The sequence below is a fragment of the Oncorhynchus keta genome, chromosome 29 (assembly GCF_023373465.1).
Source record: "Oncorhynchus keta strain PuntledgeMale-10-30-2019 chromosome 29, Oket_V2, whole genome shotgun sequence".
NCBI classification, from domain to species: domain Eukaryota; kingdom Metazoa; phylum Chordata; class Actinopteri; order Salmoniformes; family Salmonidae; genus Oncorhynchus; species Oncorhynchus keta.
The window spans coordinates 38,632,599-38,656,957 of NC_068449.1; the positions used below are offsets into that span (position 1 = coordinate 38,632,599).

A 24,359-nucleotide genomic window follows, 5' to 3' on the forward strand; every position below is an offset into this window, starting at 1 on the left:
ACGACCCTGTGTGAAGAAATGTGTGTGTTTTTTGCCAATTTTAACCGCACACTTGTTGTTTGTGTACATGGATTTTATAATGTCATATGTTTTACCCCCAACACCACTTTCCATCAGTTTGTATAGCAGACCCTCATGCCAAATTGAGTCGAAGGCTTTTTGAAATCAACAAAGCATGAGAAGACTTTGCCTTTGTTTTGGTTTGTTTGGTTGTCAATTAAGGTGTGCAGGGTGAATACATGGTCTGTTGTACGGTAATTTGGTAAAAAGCCAATTTGACATTTGCTCAGTACATTGTTTTCATTGAGGAAATGTACGAGTCTGCTGTTAATAATAATGCAGAGGATTTTCCCAAGGTTACTGTTGACACATATTCCACGGTAGTTATTGGGGTCAAATTTGTCTCCACTTTTGTGGATTGGGGTGATCAGTCCTTGGTTCCAAATATTGGGGAAGATGCCAGAGCTAAGTATGATGTTAAAGAGTTTTAGTATAGCCAATTGGAATTTGTTGTCTGTATATTTGATCATTTCATTGAGGATACCATCGACACCACAGGCCTTTTTGGGTTGGAGGGTTTTTATTTTGTCCTGTAACTCATTCAATGTAATTGGAGAATCCAGTGGGTTCTGGTAGTCTTTAATAGTTGATTCTAAGATCTGTAGTTGATCATGTATATGTTTTTGCTCTTTGTTCTTTGTTATAGAACCAAAAGATTGGAGAAGTGGTTTACCCAGACATCTCCATTTTGGATAGATAATTCTTCGTGTTGTTGTTTGTTTAGTGTTTTCCAATTTTCCCAGAAGTGGTTAGAGTCTATGGATTCTTCAATTGCATTGAGCTGATTTCTGACATGCTGTTCCTTCTTTTTCCGTAGTGTGTTTCTGTATTGTTTTAGTGATTCACCATAGTGAAGGCGTAGACTCAGGTTTTCCGGGTCTCTATGTTTTTGGTTGGACAGGTTTCTCAATTTCTTTCTTAGATTTTTGCATTCCTCATCAAACCATTTGTCATTATTGTTAATTTTCTTCGGTTTTCTATTTGAGATTTTTAGATTTGATAGGGAAGCTGAGAGGTCAAATATACTGTTAAGATTTTCTACTGCCAAGTTTACACCTTCACTATTACAGTGGAACGTTTTACCCAGGAAATTGTCTAAAAGGGATTGAATTTGTTGTTGCCTAATTGTTTTTTGGTAGGTTTCCAAACTGCATTCCTTCCACCTATAGCATTTCTTAATGTTACTCAGTTCCTTTGGCTTTGATGCCTCGTGGTTGAGTATTGCTCTGTTTAAGTAGACTGTGATTTTGCTGTGGTCTGATAGGGTGTTAGTGGACTGACTGTGAACGCTCTGAGAGATTCTGGGTTGAGGTCAGTGATAAAGTAGTCTACAGTACTACTGCCAAGAGATGAGCTATAGGTGTATCTACCATAGGAGTCCCCTCGAAGCCTACCGTTGACTATGTACATACCGAGCGTGCGACAGAGCTGCAGGAGTTGTGACCCGTTTTTGTTGGTTATGTTGTCATAGTTGTGCCTAGGGGGCATATGTGGGAGGGGATGCTGTCACCTCCAGGCAGATGTTTGTCCCCCTGTGTGCTGAGGGTGTCAGGTTCTTGTCCGGTTCTGGCATTTAGGTCGCCACAGACTAGTACATGTCCCTGGGCCTGGAAATGATTGATTTCGCCCTCCAGGATGGAGAAGCTGTCTTCATTAAAATATGGGGATTCTAGTGGGGGATATAGGTAGCACACAGGAGGACATTTTTCTCTGTTAGGATAATTTCCTTTTGAATTTCTAGCCAAATGTAGAATGTTCCTGTTTTGATTAATTTAATGGAGTGAGTTAGGTCTGCTCTATACCAAATTAGCATACCCCCTGAGTCCCTTCCCTGTTTCACACCTGGTAGTTTGGTGGATGGGACTACCAGCTCTCTGTAACCTAGAGGGCAACCAGTGGGTCCGTCTCCTCTATACCAGGTTTCTTGCAGGATGACAATGTCTGTGTTACCGATTTCTTTGGTGAAGTCCGGGTTTCTGCTCTTTAGGCCAAAGGCAGATGACCTCAGGCCTTGGATATTCCAGGATGATATAGTGAAGGCTTTTTGTTCCATAGAATGTCCAATGTTGTTGGTCGTGTGGTTTGGCCTCAGGCCAGTAAGTGTGAGCAGAGCCTGCTGAGCATCTGGTACATGCTATTGGCTTGGGCGAGTGTGAGAGTGGGGGTTGGGACTGTTTGCCCGCTCACTACCTGGGCGTATGTGTGGCTTCCATGTTGAGGCCCTCTTTGCGGGGGTGGGGTGCATGGGGTGGGCAGGAGTGGCATAGGTCTGATCTGAGGGGCCTAAATGGGGTGTGGGCATGGTTGACGTGGGGGTGTTGATTGGTTGGGGTGGGGGTGTGGATGTGTCTGGGTGTACTGTGGTCTGGATGTAATTCCTCTTGGCGTGGGTCCTCTATGTGTAGGTCCAGGGGGGTCCTGCAGGTCTGGGAGGGTGTCTCGCTGGTCTGGGTGGAGAGTCTATTGATCTGTTGCTCCTGTGTGAAGTGTTGGGGATACGTTTGAGAGCGATGTCCTTTAGGGTCCTGGCAAAGGTGGGCACTGCTGCCTTGTAGAGGTGGACCTGGTCATAGAGGCTGTTCAAGTCCAGGGTGGAGTGGTGGGCCAGGAAAACATTTGGTTTTGAGGCACAGTCACAGGAAATACTTGCGTTTACCCGCTGTATTGTGGCAGGGTGGAAGTCTTTTCGTGGTAGCAGGGTGGAGATAACCACTTGTGCGTTGGGGAAAGTCTCTCTCTCTCTCTCTCTCTCTGTCTCTCTCTCTCTCTCTCTCTCTCTCTCTTCATTTGTAATCTGTCTCTATCGCTCTCTCTACGAGCTCCGCAAATCCTTTAGAGACGCAAAATGACAATACAGACTCAAACTTAAATTGATGCTCGACAACTCAGACTTGCGTTGCATGTGACAAGGACCACAGCTTTCTAAACCTCCCATCCATATAGAAATGAAAGATTAAATAAAATGTCCTCAGGATCTATATAAGTGGAACGAATTGTGCTAAGAGAAACGGAAGAAGCTACAGTTCATGAGGAAGTTTAAGTAATGGTCTGTAATGGTAATGTTCCACCCTCTGCAACTGGATCTTGGAATTCCTGATGACCAGACCACAGGTTGTGAGGATTGGCAACAACACCTCCTCCACACTGACTCTTAACACAGGGGCCCCCCAGGGGTGTGTCTTCACTGTTAAGCCACGACTGCATGGCTTTGCACGACACCAACTCCATCATCAAGTTATGTTGACGACACTATGGTTGTAGGCCTGATAACCAACAACGAAGAGTAAGGGAGCAGGTAAGTGAACTGGCATTGTGGTGTCATGACAACAACCTCTCCCTCAACATTAGCAAAACAAAGGAGTTGATTGTTGATTTCAGGAAGCAGAGGAGTGAACATGCCCCAATCCACATCAATGGGACTGCTGTAGAGAGAGTCACGGGTCCTCTCCAAATACTACCGCTGCACCATCGAGAGCGTTTTGACCGGTTGCGGCCTGGTACAGGAATTGCTCCGTCCATGACCGCAGGGTAGTGAAGGCGGCCCAGTACATCACTGGGACCGTGTTCCCACCCATCCAGGATATCTACCTGAGGTAGGCACGCAGCATCATCAAGGACCCCTCACACCCCAGCCACGAGCTGTTCTCTGCCTTACTGTCGGGCAGACGGTATTGGAGCATGAGGTCTGTTACCAACAGCCTCAGAGACAGTTCCTATCTACAAGCCATCAGACTGCTGAACACTTGAATTGGACTAACCAGCTGCTCTGGTTCTTTGCACCTTAGCACTCATGCACTCACTCATTAACACATACATTCACTGACAAAACATTAAGAACGAATGCTCTTTCCATGACATAGACTGACCTGGTAAATACAGGTGAAAGCTTTGATCCCTTATTGATATCGCTTGTTAAATCCACTTCAATCAGTGTAGATGAAGCGGAGGAGACAGGTTAAAGAAGGATTTTTAAGCCTTGGGACATGGATTGTGTATGTGTGCCATATGTGGGCCTTTGAATGGGGTATGGTAGTAGGTGCCGGGTGCACCGGATTGTGTCAAGAACTACAATGCTGCTGGGTTTTTCACGTTCCTGTGTGTATCAAGAATGGTCCACCACCCAAAGGACATCCAGCCAACTTGACACAACTGTAGGAAGCATTGGAGTCAACACGCTTTCAACACCTTCTAGAGTCCATGACCCGACGAATTAAGGCTGGGGGGGTTGCAACTCAATATTAGGAAGGTGTTCCTAATGTTTGGTATACTCCGTGTACATGCATGCTGTACACACATGACAACTGCTGCTACCAGATGCTTATTTTACTGCTCAATTTATACACTAACCCCCCATCCACTTCTTCCCCAATACACGTGTAAATATTGGACTAAATTGTGCCTTCCTGTATTATATTTATGCTAAAACGTTTATTATATTCTATTGAGCCATTTACTTTATGTTCATATTCTTATCTTTTCTTACTTCTTATTGTTTGTCGAGAAGGAACCTGCAAGTAAGCATTTTGTTGGCTGATGTATACCATGCATATCCCGTACATATGGCTAATAAAACATGAAACCTGAGACTCTCTCTCATCGTTCCTTTGTCTGTTTTCTTTTCTGCTCATTTGATGTACTCTTGTGTTTTGCATATAATTTGCCTGCAGTCCCATCCAGAGAAAACAGGGTTAGGTTTGTGATGCTTGACTGAGTTACGGTAAGATCAGCTCTGTGTTCCTTTCACAGGTAAAGAGGATACTCCCACACCCTTCTGAGAGGAGTACTAATAAAACACTAGCCAATTAGAATGTGACCAAACCTGCCTTGTTTCATTACAAAATGTTGTAATTGTAAAGAATTCAGTTCCCAGCAATAGGTCTATCTAGGTCTATGTATACTGATCAAAAATATACATTCAAAGTGTTGGTCCCATGTTTCATGAGCTGAAATAAAATTTCCCAGAAATGTTCCACGTGCACAAAAAGCTTATTTATCTAAAATGTTGTGCACACATTTGTTTACATCCCTGTTAGTGAGCATTTCTCTTTGTCAAAATAATCCATCCACCTGACAGGTGTGGCATTTCAAGAAGTGGATCATTACACAGGTGCACCTTGAGCTGGAGACAATAAAAGTGCACTCTAAAATATGCTTTTTTTGTCACACCACACAATGCCATAGATGTCTCAAGTTGAGGGAGCGTGCAATTGGCATGACTGCAGAAATGTCCACCAGAGCTGTTGCCGGATAATGTAATATTAATTTCTCTACCATAAGCCTCCTCCAGCGTTATTTTAGAGAATTTGGCAGTACATCAACCAGCCTCACAACCGCAGTCCAAGTGTAACCATGCTAGCCAACGACCTTACATCCGGCTTCTTCACCTGTGGGATCAGCTGAGACCAGCCACCCGGACAGCTGATGAAACTGAGGAGTATTTCTGTCTGTTATGAAGCCTGTTTGTGGGGAAAAACTCATTCTGATTGGCAGGGCCTGGCTCCCAAGTGAGTGGGCCTATGACCTCCCAGGTCCACCCATGGCTGCGCCCCCGCCCAGTCATGTGAAATCCATAGATTGTTTATATTTCTGTTCAGTATAGTTCTAGATTTCATTCACCTTATAAACTTAACATGGGTAAAACATCAGGGTGTAGTTAAACATTCACAAAAGCCTTTCTAGGAACAGTGTACTGCTCTACAGTAGCTGTGCTCTGCGCCGAGAAAGGCTTGTGGCGCTAGCTAAAGCTGAGCTCGCGTCATTCAACAATAGCCCCTCCATACTGTATGTCAAAGTCTCTCTGTGGAGAGTTATGGCTTTAATATCATGACCACTAGCCAGGTCCATTTGTTCTCCGGGGCACCTATGAAATGGTCATCGTGATTATGTTTTTACTCAGCCACAGACTTTTATTGGCTCCAAGCTGAAAAGTGTTTGTAAAGCATTTTGATTTAGATGGCCAGAGAGAGAGAGAGAGAGAGAGAGAGAGATGGAGGTCAGTTGGAATGAAGATGCTTTTAGAGTTTTTGGAGGGGACACATACAGTATACTAAGACACAAATGTAATCCTGACATCACATGCAGTGCCTTCAGAAAGTATTCAGACACCTTGACTTTTTCCACATTTTGTTACGTTACAGCCTTATTCTAAATGGATTAAATAAATAAAAGTCCTCATCAATCTACACACAATACCCCATAGTGACAAAGTAAAAACAGTTTTTTAGGAATGTTTACACATTTCTTTAAAAAAAATAGAAATACCTTATTTACGTTAACTTTTAAGACCCTTTGCTATGAGACTCTATATTGAGCTCTGGTGCATCCCGTTTCCATTGATCATGCTTGAGATGTTTGGAGTCCACCTGTAGTAAATTCAATAGTTTGGACATGATTTGGAAAGGCACACACCTGTCTATATAATGTCCCACAGTTGACAATGCATGTCAGAGAAAAAACCAAGCCATGAGTTTGAAGGAATTGTTTGTAGAGCTCTGAGACAGGATTGTGTCGAGGCACACATCTGGGGAAGGGTACCAAAACAATTCTGCAGCATTGAAGGTCTACAAGAACACAGTGGCCTCCATCATTCTTAAATGGAAGATGTTTGGAACCACCAAGACTCTTCCAGAGCTGGCTGCCCGGCTAAACTAAACAATAGCGGGAGAAGGGCCTTGGTCAGGCAGATGAACAAGAACCCGATGGTCACTCTGACAGAGCTCCAGAGTTCCTCTGTGGAGATGGGAGAACCTTCCAGAAGGACAACCATCTCTGCAGCACTCCACAAATCAGGCCTTTATGTTAGAGTGGCCAGACGAAAACCACTCCTTAATAAAAGGCACATGACAGCCAGCTTGGTGCCAAAAAGCACCAAAAGACTCTCAGACCATGAGAAACATTATTCTCGGGGCTGATGAAACAACGATTGAACTCTTTGGCCTGAAGTGTCACGTCTGGAGGAAACCTGGCACCATCCCTACGGTGATGCATGGTGGTGGCAGCATCATGTTGTGGGGATGTTTTACAGGGACTGGGAGACTAGTCGGGATCGAGGTAAAGATCAATGGAGATTTCCTTGATGAAAACCTGCTCCAGAACGCTCAGGACCTCAGACTGGGGCGAAGGTTCACTTTCCAACAGGACGACAACCCTAAGCACACAGGAAATACAACGCAGGAGTGGCTTTGGGACAAGTCTCTGAATGTCCTTGAGTGGCTGAGCCAGAGCCCGGACTTGAATCAGATCGAACATCTCCAGAGAGACCTGAAAATAGCTTTGCAGCAATGCTCCCCATCCAACATGACATAGATTGAGATGATATGCAGAGAATGGGTGTAACTCACCAAATACAGGTGTGCCAAGGTTGTAGCGTCCTTCCCAAGAAGACTAGATGCTGTAATCGCTGTCAAAGGTGCTTCAACAAAGTACCAAGTAAAGGGTCTGAATTCTACTTTTTTTCTTTCATAAATTATCCAAAACAATTATTTTTGCTTTGTCATTCTGGGTTATTGTGTGTAGATTGATAAGTGGAATTTTTAAAATACATTTTAAAATAAGGCTGTAACGTAACAAAATGTGGAAAGCGTCAAGAGATTTGAATACTTTCCTAATGCACTGTATGTCCAATCTGTCCTCCCATTTTGTTATTATAATATAAATAGAGAATATATTAATATACTGAACAAAAATATAAACACAACATGTAAAGTGTTGGTCCCATGTTTCATGAGCTGAAATAAAATATCCCAGAAATTTTCCATAAAAGCTTATTTCTCTCTGAGTTTGTGTACAAATGTGTTTCTATCCCTGTTAGTGAGCATTTCTCCTTTGCCAAAATAATCCATCCACTAGACAGGTGTGGCATTTCAAGAAGCTGATTAAACAGCATGATCATTACACATGTGCACCATGTGCTGGGGACAATAAAAGGCCACTCTAAAAGGTTTGTCACACAACACAATGCCACAATGCGTGTAATTGGCAATCTGACTGCAGGAATGTCTACCTGTACCGTTGCTAGAAAATTGAATGTTAATTTCTCTACCATAAAACGTTGTTTTAGAGAATTTGGCAGTACGTCCAACCGGCCTCACAACCGCAGTCCACGTGTAACCATGCCAGCCATCGACCTCCACATCTGGCTTCTTCACCTGCGGGCTCGTCTGAGACCAGACCAGGACAGCTGAGGTGTATTTCTGTCTGTAATAAAGCCCTTTTGTGGGGAAAAACAAATTCTTATTGGCTGGGTCTGGTTCCCCAGTGGGTGGGCCTTTGCCCTCCCAGACCCATCCATGGCTGTGCCCCTGCCCAGTTGTGAAATCCACAGATTAGGGCCAAATTAATTTATTTGAATTGATTGATTTCTTTATATGAACTGTAACTCAGTAAAATAATTGAAATTGTTGCATGCTGCATTTATGTTTTTGTGCAGTATAAATTAATATTTAATATTTTCATGTGTAATATTAATATAATATTTGATAGATGTCCAGTAGATAATGAATGGGGAAAGTCTGGTATACAAAATATAGTCATTTAAAGAAAATGCCCCACTTACCTGTAAATCAAAGCACCCATAACCACACCTGGGCCTAAACAAACCATCCCAACTGACACCTGATACAGTGGCTGGCTGTGATAGAAAGCATGCAGGGCTTTGTACACAATGGTTTGCATAATATGAAAAACACCTAGCGCACCTGAACACACCATTGTCACACAAGAGTGACAATAACTCTCTCTCTGTTTCCCAGAAACAGAACGAACAGACACAGACCTCGGTTCAAATACTTCACTTCTCTTTTTTTCGACCTGCACTCTTGGAGCTCGGAACATATGAATTTCACTGTGCCCTGCGATTACATCTGCGACCCTGTGCATGTGACTAATAAACGTATCTAATCTAATCATCTAATCTAACACTATTTGAAATCTTTCAGAATCATTGAGTGTTTGCCTGCCTGGAGTGTCAAATGGATGGGGTTTTCTGTTTTGTGACTATTCTAATAGTCCATTAAACCAGGCAAGCTCAATTAAGCACAAAATAACGTATCTGAATAATTAAAAATAGTATTTGAACCCATAGGTCCGACAGACATGTAGGTTTTCCAGAGTTTTCCCTTTCCTGGCCTCATTTATCCAAAAAAATATAAAAACATCTTGTAAAAAAGATGGTATTTGGGCTATGTGGTTATTTGTAGTGTAAAACAGGCAGGCAGAGAATATGAAGGGCTTTGGGCTAATTTCTCCATCTAAACCACAGGGTCTCTGAGCGTGCCTCTGTCTCTGGGGAGAAGATGGGGCTGTCGTGGTCCTCCACACACAGCTGTTCAGGGGACATGTATGGAGCACATATAGTATACGTTGGTATGTGGCTGGTAATCTCTATGCTGTTGATATGGCCGTATGCATGTATTCTCAGGTTAGCATGACATCATCTGTATATCTCCTGTGACATGTTCATTGATATTTTGTGTATGCCAATGGTGATATCCACATTAATACCTGAAACACTTACATGGGTGTCTTGATTTGTCAAAGGAACGCCCAGCAACCCTCATCACCAATGAAAATTCTAACCATACCCTCCTCTCTCAAGATCTACCTCACCCTATCATACACCAACTCCACCCAATGATATCCCCCCTCTCCTCTCCTCCCCGTCCCCAGGCCCTACCTGTATGGTGGGAGAGGAGCGGTGCTTGCGGGTGGTGGTGGTGGACATGGTGGTGGTGGTCTCAATAAAGGTGGTGGACATCTCGGGGGGCTGGGCGGTGGTGCGAGCCGACCCGGCCACAGAGGGCACGTCGCCTACCAATCGGACACTGCCGTTGATCTTGATGTTGGGGTTGCCCTCGGCAGCCATGTTGAGGACCTTGAGGCCGTTGTAGTAGAGGCCGGACAGCTGACCCTGGAAGGGCCGACTGCGGTCGCTGCCACCGATGGTGACTGTGGCCTGGGTGTTGAATATCGTTAGCTGACGACCTAAAGGATGGAATCAGACAGAGGTCATTCACATCAAGGAACAACAAGAGATGGAGTAGGAAAATAAGGTATTTTTTTTATTCAATATCCAAACTGTTCTTGAAATGGGAGGAGATGTTGGTTGACTCAAAGATCCGGCTTCATATGATAAATGTTGTTCTGCCATGACCTCATTGTGTGTGTGTGTGTGTGTGTGTGTGTGTGTGTGTGTGTGTGTGTGTGTGTGTGTGTGTGTGTGTGTGTGTGTGTGTGTGTGTGTGTGTGTGTGTGTGTGTGTGTACGTCACTATGTGCACTTATAAGTCCTTGACAATCAAAAGGTCCTTACAGTATATTGTCGAGGTCACTATGAGGTCGGTTGTAAAAATCTCTATGGTGAAACTATAAAGAAAGGTCAACTGAAGAGGCTATAACTAGCCTGGGCCCAGGGAGCTAACCCCAAATATATAGGGTCAACACGTCTGGCTACAAGGGTGATGTCTCCCAGGATGGATTCACTGTAGAAAGGTCATCATGTTGTTAGCCGTAATTACAAGATTACGGGTTGTGATCTGAGGCTGAGGGAGGAGAGGAGAGAGGAGGACGGAAAGGAGGAGAAAAGGTCAAAGCTTTATGTCTGTCTCCTCAAACTGGCCCTTTGGGGCAGCCTCTGATCAGCTGCATCTAATAAGGCTAGAGCTAATTCCATAGCTAAGAAGACAAAGACTGGGGTAGGGACGAATGTTTAAAAGGCTAGGGCAAATGCTTAAGCCTGAAAGCAGAGAAAGGAACTGATGTCTAAAAAGCTAGGGCTAAGGCCAAAGGTATGCATCAGGAGGGCAGGAATCTGAAAGAGAAAAGCAGTACACGAAAAGAGGTTGTCGAGTTTCAAATGGGAAAAATGATTGCCAAATGGATATTTACAGTACATGTAAAATCTAAGTAATATCACCGACATAACATCTTGAATAAGCGTATATTTGTAACCTAAAACAACAAAAAAATGAATAATATTACAAATTGTAATATTCAACTTAGCAAGTATTGAGTAAAATGTTGAGCTGTTAGAAAATTGTTTACCCAGTTTAATGCAATCATTCTCCAATGCCATCAACATAGAATTCTGGTTACAGAATTAATAAAGGAAAAAATGATTGTACATCAAATGATTATTAACTGACTCAACATTGTAGATGTACAACAGCATATTGATTCATGCATTAGGTGACTACTTGCATTTGAAATTGCATTCAAGTTTAAATGGGTGTTAAAGGGACTTTAAGGAGATACTTGAGCTTTGTTATTTCTGTTTTATCGTAAAGCTAATTTTAGAAGGATTCAAGATGTAGAGTACATGAAATCATCTTTTCATGTGTAATATGAACACGAGATAGGATGGAATATTATCTTCAATAGCAGTCCCTTTAACTGAGTAGAATGATTATGAATTATGAACTATCATGAGATTTACTTCGGTAATTAACTTGGATACCAAAAAATCTAATCAAATGTATTTGAATTGAGAAAGAAAATGAGGTTAGGATGTTATTAGTTCATGCTAAAATCATATTTTAAAGTAATAAAATAAATTCAAAGTATCAGTTCAGCAGGCAAATGCAAAAATAAAAAGTTAAATGTTGAGCTCAATAGAAGAGAATTTAAAAGTTAGAAGTTGTGTTAAGGTTACCTTTCTCTTGTAGCCAGTCCACTACTGGCCGGGCGTATTTCAATGGGAATTTCTTAGTGGCAATTTCAAGGCGTTCATTATCGGTTGTCGCTGTTTAAAGTTTAAAAAACATTTAAAACATTTTAGAAAACAGTTTGCATTTGGCATCCGGAATTCTAACACAATTTAAACACATGCTCACGTCAAACTATTGTTTTCATTTTCATGCAAAAAGATTAAACCTTTAATTGTAGGTTAGAATTGATGTCTTGTTTATGAGATAGGCGAAGTGTTAAGAGTAAAGTATTAACAAATAGAGGTAATTTGCTGCTCTGCTGGTTTTCACGAGGCTTTACTAACAGGCGACAGAAGAACCACTATATTTCTGGCATTCAATTCATTTAAACATTGACAAAGATATTTAGAGCCATCATAAAAACCAGCATTTTTTTCTCATGGGATGTAGTGTATTCAAGTATCTTATTAAATAAATAACAGTTAACCAACCCTTCCAATGCACATGCAACATGCAACCATTTTATACTATTAGGACACAGTTCATGGGCATTAAGGTGGACTTCAAATCCAACATTAAGAACAGAAAATAGGAGTAAAGCTGTGATAATAGCAATTTTCACTGGACAGCATTTGCTTTTTCTTCCCCAGAAACCAGTTCACCTCAGTAGTCAAAGAAGGTTTAGTGTGTGTGCATGTGCGTGCATGGGCGTGTGCATGCGTGCATTTTACACACCATACTGGGAAAAAGGGAAAGGCCTTGGGGGCAAATGGAGGTGGAACAGTAGGGGTGGCAAAGGAATAGGGTTGAATATGCTTTTGGATGTTTTAGGATGGGTATGCTGTTGGTGTAGAAACGACTGCTGTTTCCACACCAGAGTCAAGTCGTGATGGGAGACAAGTAACCCCTATGGGGAGACACGCTGCCACAGGGTAGGAACCAAGGAAACCAAGGTAGAAACCAAATTCCAGGACCCCAAAGAGACAGGGGTACCTTAGGGCCCACCCAAAGTGAGAACCCCTACCACGTATCCCTTCCCTCCTTTTCGATCCTCTAAAAAGAGACCTCATTTCAGCCTTCTGCAAAGATAGAGAGACAGCAGGTAGCTGTGTGTGTGAGTGTGTGTGTCTGCACGAGTCCACGTGTGTGTCTGTGTGCGTGTTTCATGCTCTTTACCCTGCCTGCAGTATGTTTGCTGCTCTACAGGGGCCTTATTTCTAACTGCTGCATAAATTTCACACAATTTCTGCACGCGCCATTTCTGAAAAGTCTGCGCAAGTAAACACATATTGAGATGTTATAAACTTGCCGTAAAATGTATGCCATTCAAATACATGTTTGCCGCTATAAACCAGACCTGTCGAAAACTGTGCACGCGTGAATGAGACATTAAAACGGGTGCCAATAACTCCCTTTATCTGCTGTACAATTTAGTAGTTGGCAGAATGTTTTCATCTTTAGCAGTAATTTATGCTGTATCTGGAAAAGGACTGCGTCAGTTTTTGAATGAGAAAACAACGGCAAATTGTCATGGACCTGTCAACAGAACGTTTGAATTCAACAATGTTTTTTCGAACGACTTCCCCCCCCCAACCTAAACATGATGGACTGTCACTGACCGCAAATTCTAAAACATTGCAGGGCAGGCTACTAAAAAAAAACACATTTTGTTTGTACTTGACTTTTTAATTTATTTTTTATAGTACTACTGATATTCATTACTGCATTGTTGGGAAAGAACAAGCAAAAAAGGCATTTCACTGTACTTGTGCCGTGTGACAATAAAAACTTGATAGATACTTCAATGTAAAAGATCAGCTGTTAAATTCGACTGTATACCGGTATTATAAACCACGCGGCCTACGATATTGCAAAACTTGAAATGCAAATAGCCTATCTCTTCACTAGGCTACTAGGCCCAATTAACTGAGAGATGCACATGGTAATTTGTTGTGTGGATCCTTCCCTAACATGAACCCATCGTGGCCAGAAAAGGTAAGGAATATATTCTGCAATGGCTATGAAAATCAAATAGGAAAAATATTCCTATGTCTAATTATAAGATTCCTACGTCGAATTATAATAATATAATAATAATATATGCCATTTAGCAGACGCTTTTATCCAAAGCGACTTACAGTCATGTGTGCATACATTCTACGTATGGGTGGTCCCGGGAATCGAACCCACTACCCTGGCGTTACAAGCGCCATGCTCTACCAACTGAGCTACAGAAGGACCATAAAACATAGATTTGAACTCTTCTTGCTAATGGCAAAAGGTTGCAGTCTTGTAAATATGTTATCCTGTTTTCATTTTTGTATGAATAAGCCTTTCGTCAAATCCCCCATTTGCACAAAATACTTACTTTCCAGCTTGAAATACAATATTTCAACCACTAGCAGATCGGCATACACAGGGTCTGAAGGTTTGCGTGAAATTTGATGCACGCATATTTTGGGATATATTTCGTACTTACGCAAGGTTTATAAATAAGGCCCCAGATATTGTCAAATTTGCTTTACAAATTAAATAGATCCTTCCCAGGCACTAAAATAGCATCAGTTCCATAGATGTCACCTTTCATTGGTGTTACTGTCTGAAGACTGACAGCATTTCAAGATATAGAACAAAGAAAAAAATCTCACAAAATCTCTGACGAAGGCCTTGAGGCCGATACTTAAAGCTTCTTAAAGAGCAGTGACACTATCAAGAGCAATGTGCGGGTTTCTTCTTCTTTTTTTTCTCAAGATAAAGAACAAAAAGAAAGATGGAGTAAGACATTATGGATGCCTCTATACTTATTGCATGATGCAGTTTATATTTGCATCAGTTACTGTCAAATCAGGAGGCATATCATTTCCATAATGATTCATTCACCCAATCACCCTTGTGATTGCTATGGAAAGCAATCTTATGCCTGGACTGTGGTGTGTGTGTGGGTCTGTGTTTATCTCTCACTCTTTATCAGTCCTGCTCACCATCCTACACTTCCTCTCTCCATTACCACTCTCTTAATTCTATATGCTTACATCTAAAATTCTCTCTTTCTTCCCCTAACATTTCCTCCCTGAGTGGAACCACTGACAGAATTCATTTGCACAGGGCTCTCTGACTCTCCCAGAGGGCCGTCTCGCTCTCTCCCTCTCCCCTCCCAACTCTATCCCCCCTCCCCTCTCTTCACTCTCCTTGATGCTGACTGCCTAGCCCAATGGAAATAGGAGCCTCCTTCTGGAAGATTTCCCCTCAGTATCTCTAAGAGACAATGGCAGCCCGGGTCCTTTATCTGGCCATCCGCACTGCTCTCATTTAAATCACAGGATTAGACGCCTGGCTCACACTGAAAGGCTTATCTCTCCCCCCTTCCCTCCATCCCTTCCTCCCTCCATCCCTCCATTCCCCGCAGCCCCCAGTAGAGATTTATAGGGGCGAGAGATTCTGTTTTCGATAGTAGTAATTGTATTTGGCTTGTAGGGTACACAAGTATTTATCCACGACACCATTACCTTAAATCCTCTGCAGATAAAGGTGGCCCAAGGTGTTTCTTATCCAATCACACCACCTCTCTCTATCGTTCACTCCCTCTCTTTCTCTTTCTCTCTCTCGGTCTTTGAGAAAACGTATGTGTTATCAGGTTTTCTGAAAGTGACAGAGTTGGGTCCATGTTGTGAACTGCTCTGCAGTGCGTAAGGCAGCATCTAGGGTCTCACATGGACCACCGTCTTTCTGTTCTCCTCCCCACAGACACAGAAGACTTCTTGGATCATGGACACGCTTTCCCAATACCGAGAAAAGAGCGGAAAGTCCCCAGGCACGGTAGACTCCTCCTTATCATCTCCCAGATGGAGCCATAGGCCGACATACCTATCAATCAACCCAATCACTCCTGATAGGAGGTCAATTCTCCGTACTTATCAAGTTCTGAGACGCCGGCTTGATGTCTTTTGCCAGTCAAAGGGGAGGAGCTGGCCTCAGAGGCAGGCTAGAGCGTTCCGCTCCCTCGTCTCCATTGTGTGTCGAGCCAGTTGCAGAAAGCTAGAGGGAAAATAAACCTGCGACGGAGTGGCTGTCACAGGGTGGCTCAGACGAAACGCAGCCTCATTCATATGAAACAGGGGGCCTGTGCAAATGAAAGCAATCATCCTCAAACACACCGTGTGTCTTTTGAATGCAGCTCCTGATAAGCTAGGAGGAGGTGCTGCTTTTTCAAGGCAATTTGCTGCAGAGTATTTCTTCTCTTTCTCTTTTCTCCATTCCTATCTTCTCCACAACAAGCGTGACTCTGGTAATCGATTCCTATCTCTCTAGCTATTAGGGTTGGGAAATATCCAGATTTCCATGCCTTCATACTGTTCCTGTACCATCCCGGGGTATAAGGTATTACCCGCAGTGCACACAAGGGGGAACTATTTCTTTCCAAGCGTAATGTTTTTTAAATAATAATAATTATGGTAACAAATGCAAACAAAGTACTAGCGAATTCCCATTGTTGATGCTAGCTAAATGATAACAAGCCTAAGCGAACATAAACTAACTGCAAGGACAGACACCCCAGCTCCTCAGCTGCTTAAGGGAACAGCTTCATAATGAAAAAAATAATACAACAGACGAAATTAAGAACGCGATCTGCTTTATCTATTAACCTAGTGCACAAGTTGACTGCAGGTGTTTATTTAAAAATAACAATTATCGATGGTTTCGAAAATCATACCGTGGGCATTTTAAAATACCCCGGTATACGTTATATACGGTATACCGCCCAAGCCTACTAGCTATAGCTCATGAACAAGAAAACTCTAGGGCAATGGAGTACTACCTGAACGGAACGAGTGGTTCTGAATAGAATACTGAAAAACTCTAAAGGGAAAGAAGGAAGGAACATTGTTAAGGTTCCCTATTAAAGTTAGTTATTGGGACATTTTATTTATTGAACTTTTATTTAACTAGGCAAGTCAGTTAAGAACAAATTCTTATTTACAATGACGGCCTACACCGGCCAACCCTGGACGACGCTGGGCCAATTGTACGCCGCCCTATGGGACTCCCAATCACGGCCGGTTGTGATACAGCCTGGATGTGACCTGATCAGGACAACTGACACTGGCTACATGACAGTCTTTTGCAGTAATATAGTCCTGAAAAGCCTTACTTATCTCTGCACCCTAAAATTTATGAACAGACTTTTCTTCTCCGTAATCTCTATTCTTACAAATTGCTGTCATCGCTTTTTGACATGATAAAGTGTCATAATTAAGTGCTCAAAATTCTTCCTCGGAAGCTGTCCCTCTGCACCCTCCTTTCCCACCGACTACCCCGCCGGCATCTTAGCATGCAGACCATGGCTGAGCTGAAAAAGTGTTTCTCTAAGCTAGTTCCTGTGGGATTACAACACATCATATCTGCATGGCTGGCTCCCATAAGTGAGATGGAACTCTGTAGGGGGAACGTAGACCAGGTAGAGTTTGGCATACTTCAACATAGCGGTCTTGGCCACTCGAGTAAAGCCTGTGTGTCTATGTATGCCGATGACTCCACATTATACACGTCAGCTACCACCGCAAGTGAAATCACTGCAACACTTAACAAGGAGATGCAGTCAGTTTTAAAACAGGTGGTTTATAATAAGCTAGTCCTAAATATATCAAAACTAAAAACATTGTATTTGTGACAAATTCTTCACTAAACACCAAATCTCATCTAAATCTTGAAATTAATAAGGAGGCAATTGAGGAGACTAAACTGCTTGGAGTAACCATAGATTGCAAACTGACATACTGATGCAACGGTAGCTAAAACGGGGAGAGGTCTGTCCATGATAAAGCGCTGCTCTGCTTTCTTGACATCGCAATCAACAAAACAAGTCCTACAGGCCTTAGTTTTATCACACCTGGACTACTGCCCAGTTATATGGTAAAATGCCAAAAGGAAGGACGAAGGCAAATTACAGTTAGCCCAGAACAGAGCAGCACATCTGGCCCTTAAATGTACACAGATGGCCAATATCAATAACATGCATGTCAATCTCTCCCGACTCAAAGTAGAGGAGAGATTGACATGCAACACTACTTGTATTTGTGAGAGGTATTGACGTTTTGAAAGCATCAAAATGTCTGTTCAAACAGCTAACACACTGCTCAGACACTCATACATACCCCACAAGACATACCACCAGGGGTCTCTTCACAGTCCCCAAGTCCAGGACAGACTCTGGGAAATGCACAGTACTACATAGAGCCTTGACTACATGGAACTCTATTCCACAACAAGTAACGCAATAAAATCAGATAAAAAAAAAAAAAGGATAAAACAACACTACGCGGACTGTGAAGAGACACACACACATATGCACACATACTCTAACACCATTAGGGTTGAGTGCCTTGCTCAAGGGCATATTGACAGATTTTACGCCTAGTCGGCTTGGGGATTTGGGTATTCTGTTTCTTTTGTTTAACATTCAGAAAAAAACACTGTGAAAACACTACGGACACAACAACAAAACAGTGGTCTATCTAAGCCCTATAATTAACTACAATTAAATCGGTAATGTGACCACAAAAGTACAATATCAAAAACCACAGCCAAACAGAGTAAATCATAAGCTTAACACCAAGGTAAATCTAGCATCTTTCTAGAACGTCCACATATCTGTGTTCACAATGACAACAACCTTTACCCTGTCAAATGGTAATGTCATAACATGCATTCTCAAAATTGAATGTGCATGTGTATATGTGCGAGATGAGCCCGTCTGTGTCTTTTCCATCATGAGCAGTCAGCAGTTCCAGAGAGATTGTTCACCACACGCCGTCCCTGCAGCTCCCCAAAACCACCAAAATGATCCAGTGATTTGACTGCCACACGCGGGGACACGGGCCAGCGTAACCCGGGTAACAGGACAGAACAGCCCAATGGCGGAGGTAATTGACGACCATTTTCCCCGCTGTCGCTGGCTATTACTGACACTGAGGCCTGGAGGGGAGGCTGAGGCAGACATAGGGACATCACCATGCATCACACAGCCTGGATGGCAATGGCCTCACAAAGGCTATCTGATGTTCTTACAGAATTATACTACACAATATACAGTGAGCTCCAAAAAGTATTGGGACAGTGACACATTATTTGTTGTTTTGGCTCTGTACTCCAGCACTTTAGATCATACAATGACTATGAGGTTGAAGTGGAGACGGTCAGCTTTAATTTGAGCGTATTTTCATCCTTATCGGGTGAACCGTTTAGAAATTACAAAACATTTTGTACATACAGTAGTCCCACCATTTCAGGGGACCAAAAGTATTGGGACAAATTCACTTATACGTGTATTAAAGTAGTAAAACGTTTAGTATTTGGTCCCATATTCATAGCACGAAATGACTGCGTCATGCTTGTGACTCTACAAAGTTGTTGGATGCATTTTGTGCTTGTTTTGGTTATGTTTTAGATTATTTTATGTCGAATACAAATTAATGGTAAATAATGTATTGTGTCATTTTGCAGTCACTTTTACTGTTAATAACAATATAATATGTTTCTAAACACTTCTACATGAATGTGAATAATAATGACAACAAACAGCAAATGCATCCATTTGTCAAGTCAAAAGCTTGATGTAGTCATTGCATGCTATGAATATTGGACCAAATACTTAAAGATGCACAATGCAGAAATCGCTCCGCCACTTTCTGGTTGCTAAAATTCTAATAGTTTGCCTAATTTCAGTTTATGTGACAAAACGCAAGTATAGTGTAGAGAATCATCGTACCATCTAAACCGCTGTGAAATATGTTCTTCAAAAGCACTTTTTTTTAAATTTCAGTGAAAGATGGAGATGTGAAACTTAAGACCTGGAAGCATAGAAATAGTGCACTGAGAACAGATCTACTGCTTCTTACATGCTGACCAGACTGGACACGTCGCGTGCGCGAGCGTCGCAAATTAAATTTAGAAATCCATGTTATTCAATTATTGCACCCACACTGCTCACGCGCGCCAACGAGCGTCTGAGACAACAAGGGCTAAAATAGAACTCATTCCTATTTCTGACGCAGATCGCGCTGAAAGTCCTGCCTCTCCCATCTCCTCATTGGTTATACCCACGTGGGTGACTGAAAGACAAACTGTAGTTGTGGGAATACAATGAAAGTTTAGATGCGATCACCATATAAGTTAAACGATGAAAAGGCATGGAAGGAGAGTTGACTAGAAACGATTCGGTTGTCTGTTTTATGTGTGGATTAATTGTCGGAGTAGAGGTCCTTGCATTTCAGGTAAAACAACAACTCAATGTTTATATCCCAGGACAAATTAGCTAGCAACAGCAAGCTAGCTAAATAGGACAAATTAACGTTAGCTAGCAAGTGCAAGCCAACTAGCTAAATTGCCATACATGTTTAATGATTTTCGACGTGTCCCCAAATTAATGTAATTGGTTCAGAGTTTGTTTTGATATTTTAACCTGCGTGTTGTGATCGCGTTTGGTGGGGTGGGTGGCGCAATGACAGTGGCAGATCTATAACTTACATTTATATGTGAATTAGGGCAGCTCGCCCAAAAAGTGACATATTGCAGTTTTAACTTTTTACTACTTTAATACACATAATTAAATTTGTCCCAATACTTTCGGTCCCCCAAAATGGGTGGAATATGTATAAAAAGTGCTTTAATTTCGAAACGGTTCACTTGATATGGATGAAAATACCCTCAAAATCACTGTCCCAATACCTTTGGAGCTCACGGGTATACTGCACTTTTATGCTACTACTGAAATATACTTTTGGCAAAATATACAGTATTGGGGTTAAAATGTAAACTTTCCATGGATTTCCTGCAATAAGACCGTATTCCTTATCACCTTAAACATCTGTGAGTGTTGTCTATGGCTGTTTGTTCTGTCCTTCACCCTTCTCTCCAGCTCTCTTTTTCTCTCTTCCTCAATCATTCCTCCCCAGATACCAAGTAACTCATTTGTGCATTCACCTGTCTCCTCCTCCATTGTCCATCTCACCATTTTCTCTCTTGTCTCTTAAATACAGTCTTTACTTTCATAGCTTCCTTTTCTTTGCCATCGCAGGTGAAAAAACGACCTGATCACACACCTGTTCTTTTCTCTTGCAACAGCTTGACTTATTTATACATGCACTCACACCTTTATCTTTCCTGGAGTCAGCTGATCGGGTCTCTGTGAGTTACCCTAACCTCATCTTGCTGAGATATTCAAATCACATGGCACCTGGGTTTATTACAGGTAAGGTGGCCATTGCATTGTGGTGCTCGTTCTCACGCCAACTGCCGTGGTTCTAAACTTCAGTAAGCGATGAGTGCAAATTCTCAACTGACGGCAAAGTAGTCAAACCTTTCACACGGTGTTACACACACAAACACAACTGTAATTTTGCCACTTCATTACTTGACCTTACTTTTAAAAATGCGAGCAACATAGAACAGGTTTATGCTTTCCTGCCAATCAATTACATTTGAGATTGTGCACAAAGTTGCTGGAAGCAGGGAAGAGAAAGAAAGGGAGAGAAAGAAAGAGAGAGAGATGGAGAAACAACTTTTTAGAAGGGACTATGAGAGTAAGGGTGAGTGGACAGGCACAGTACATGCAGTTTGGTCTCAATCAGAATCTTGGCAGTGTTCCAGAATACTCCTGGAAAAGCGCTTGTCATCGGAGAATGGCTCCCGGCCCAAACAGTAATGAAGGTTGTGAGCTCTAGTGTCCCCTCGTTTATGGGTATGTAGGTGTTTCCAGGACAGGTGACACTTTACCTTCCATTTGAGACCACAGACATGGTGGAGAGAGATGAGTCTTTCAAAGATAGCCATAGAGAAAACGAATGTACAGTTGAAGTCAGACGTTTACATACACCTTAGCCAAATAAAATTAAACTCAGTTTTTCACAATTCCTGACATTTAATCCTAGTAAAAATTCCCTTTTTTAGGTCAGTTAGGATAACCACTTTATTTTAAGAATGTGAAATGTCAGAATAATAGTAGAGAGAATGATTTATTTCAGCTTTTATTTCTTTCATCACATTCCCAGTGGGTCAGAAGTGTCAAGGTTGTCATAAGAACGGGACCAAGGCACAGCGGATATTGAGTTCCACATATTTATTCCAAAAGTGAAACATAAGAGGTGCACATGTAGAAACACAGGTGGGAAAAATATCTACTTCAATATGAGCCCCAATTGAGACAACGGTTACCAGCTGCCTCTAATTGGGAAATATACAAAACACCAACATAGAAAACAAACTAGAACACAACATAGAAATATTAAACCAGAATACCCCCTAGTCATGCCCTGATCTCCTACACCATAGAGAAACAAGCGATCTCTATGGTCAGGCCGTGACAAGAAGTTTACATACACTCAATTAGTGTTTGGTAGCATTGGCTTTAAATTGTTTAACTTGGGTCAAACGTTTTGGCTAGGCTTCCATAAGCTTCCCACAATAAATTGGGTGAATTTTGGCCCGTTCCTCCTGACAGAGCTGGTGTAACTGAGTCAGGTTTGTAGGCCTCCTTGCTCGCACACGCTTTTTCAGTTCTGTCCCCACATTTTCTATAGGATTGAGGTCAGGGCTTTGTGATGGCCACTCCAATACCTTGACTTTGTTGTCCTTAAGCCATTTTGCCATAACTTTAGAAGTATGCCTGGGGTCATTGTCCATTTGGAAGCGACCAAGCTTAAACTTGACTGATGTCTTGAGATGTTGCTTCAATATATCCAGATAATTTTCCACCTTCATGATGCCATCTATTTTGTGAAGTGCCCCAGTCACTCCTGCAGCAAAGTACTCCCACAACATGATTCTGCCACCCCCGTGCTTCACTGTTGGGATGGTGTTCTTCTGCCTGCAAGCTTCCCCCTTTTGCCTCCAAACATAACGATGGTCATTACGGCCAAACAGTTGTATTTTTGTTTCATCAGACCAGAGGACATTTTTCCAAAAAGTACGATCTTTGTCCCCATGTGCAGTTGCAAACCGTAGTCTGGCTTTTTTATGGCGGTTTTGGAGCAGTAGCTTCTTCCTTGCTGAGAAGCCTTCCAGGTTATGTCGATATAGGACTTGTTTTACTGTGGATAAAGATACTTTTGTACTTGTGTCCTCCAGCACCTTCAGAAGGTCCTTTGCTGTTGTTCTGGGATTGATTTGCACTTTTCACACCAAAGTACGTTCATCTCTAGGAGACAGAATGCGTCTCCTTCTTGAGCGGTGAGACGGCTGCGTGGTCCCATTTATACTTGCGTACTATCGTTTGTACAGATGAACGTGGTACCTTCAGGCGTTTGGAAATTGCTGCCATGGATGAACCAGACTTGTGGAGATTACAATTTTTTTCTGAGGTCTTGGCTGATTTCCCCATGATGTCAAGCAAAGAGGCACTGAGTTTGAAGGTAGGTCTTGAAATACATCCACAGGTACAACTCCAATTGACTCAAATGATGTCAATTAGCCTATCAGAAGCATCTAAAGCCGTGACATAATTTTCTGGAATTTTCCAAGCTGTTTAAAGGCACAGTCAATTTAGTGTATGTAAACTTCTGACCCACTGGAATTGTGATACAGTGAATTATAAGTGAAATAATCTGTCTGTAAACAATTGTTGGAAAAATGACTTGTGTCATGCACAAAGTTGACCGAGGTTGTTAACAAGACATTTGTGGATGGTTGAAAAACAATTTTTTTATTGTTTTTTAAACTTCCGACTTCAACCTTATGTAGGATTACGGTAGGTTTAACCTAATCCCATTCTATGAGCCAACATCCACATTGTGGATGGGAGTTTTTCCTAGCCACCGTGCTTCTACACCTGCATTGCTTGCTGTTCGGGGTTTTAGGCTGGGTTTCTGTACAGCACTTCGTGACATCAGCTGATGTAAGAAGGATTTTATAAATACATTTGATAGATTGATTGATTGTTAAAGTAATACTTTGGGATTTTGGCAATGAGGTCCTAGTTAGCATTGGCTCACAAAACTACCTCTAACTTCCTTCACACTGGACACAGAGACATAAAAATGGTATCCACGGGTTCATCTGACTCTGGAGGAGTAGATAAAGGGCATCACTGCCAAAATCCCGAAGTATCCCTTTAACTATGAGATAATTTAGAACATTAAGTAATTAAGTGAGGATATTAACAAAAATCTCAAGACCCGGGGATCCTTTAAGACATTGTAAACCAATAGCATTCACGGTCGGGTTCACTCAAATCCTGTACCAATCTACTAGAAGCAACTTGCTAACTAATGAAATATTGGTGTGTAAAAGTTATCACCACATTTTTTTATCGGAGCTTCGGAGCATAACTTAATTCCCTATACTTTCTAAAGCCTGAAGCCTCTTGTGAAGGAAGAAGTAATATGTGCCCTTCCCTCCCCTGGTAAGAGACTGATAGGTCAGCTATAATAGCTAGGCAATCACAGATTTGGCAAAGAGCAGCCAAGGAGCCATTAAGGATTAATACCTCCAAGCATTAAGAAAATAAAAAGCACAGATGTTTGGTGCCATTACCGCAGAACACCTTGGTCCATTTCCCCGTCTTTAGATTTAATAAGCTTTATGGTCCCCAAGGCGGCACATGAAAAAGTCTCACTTTACAGTTTGCCACTGTAGATGGCTGTTTATGTTAGCATGGCATAAAATG

The 24,359-nt window shown here is 42.1% G+C and overlaps 1 protein-coding gene across 6 annotated transcripts in view; it reads right to left on the reverse strand.

Moving 5' to 3' along the window:
* LOC127913644 (neurexin-3a-beta-like) overlaps positions 1–24,359 on the reverse strand; it is an 85,461-nt gene that overhangs the window by 53,679 nt on the left and 7,423 nt on the right. For all 6 annotated transcript variants that reach the window (XM_052486560.1, XM_052486556.1, XM_052486559.1 and 3 more), the window contains exons 2-3: positions 11,707–11,796; positions 9,734–10,041 (exon numbers count right to left, since the gene is read on the reverse strand). In XM_052486560.1, the coding sequence (XP_052342520.1) occupies positions 9,734–10,041; positions 11,707–11,796 (398 nt within the window). The remainder of the gene's footprint in view (positions 1–9,733; positions 10,042–11,706; positions 11,797–24,359) is intronic.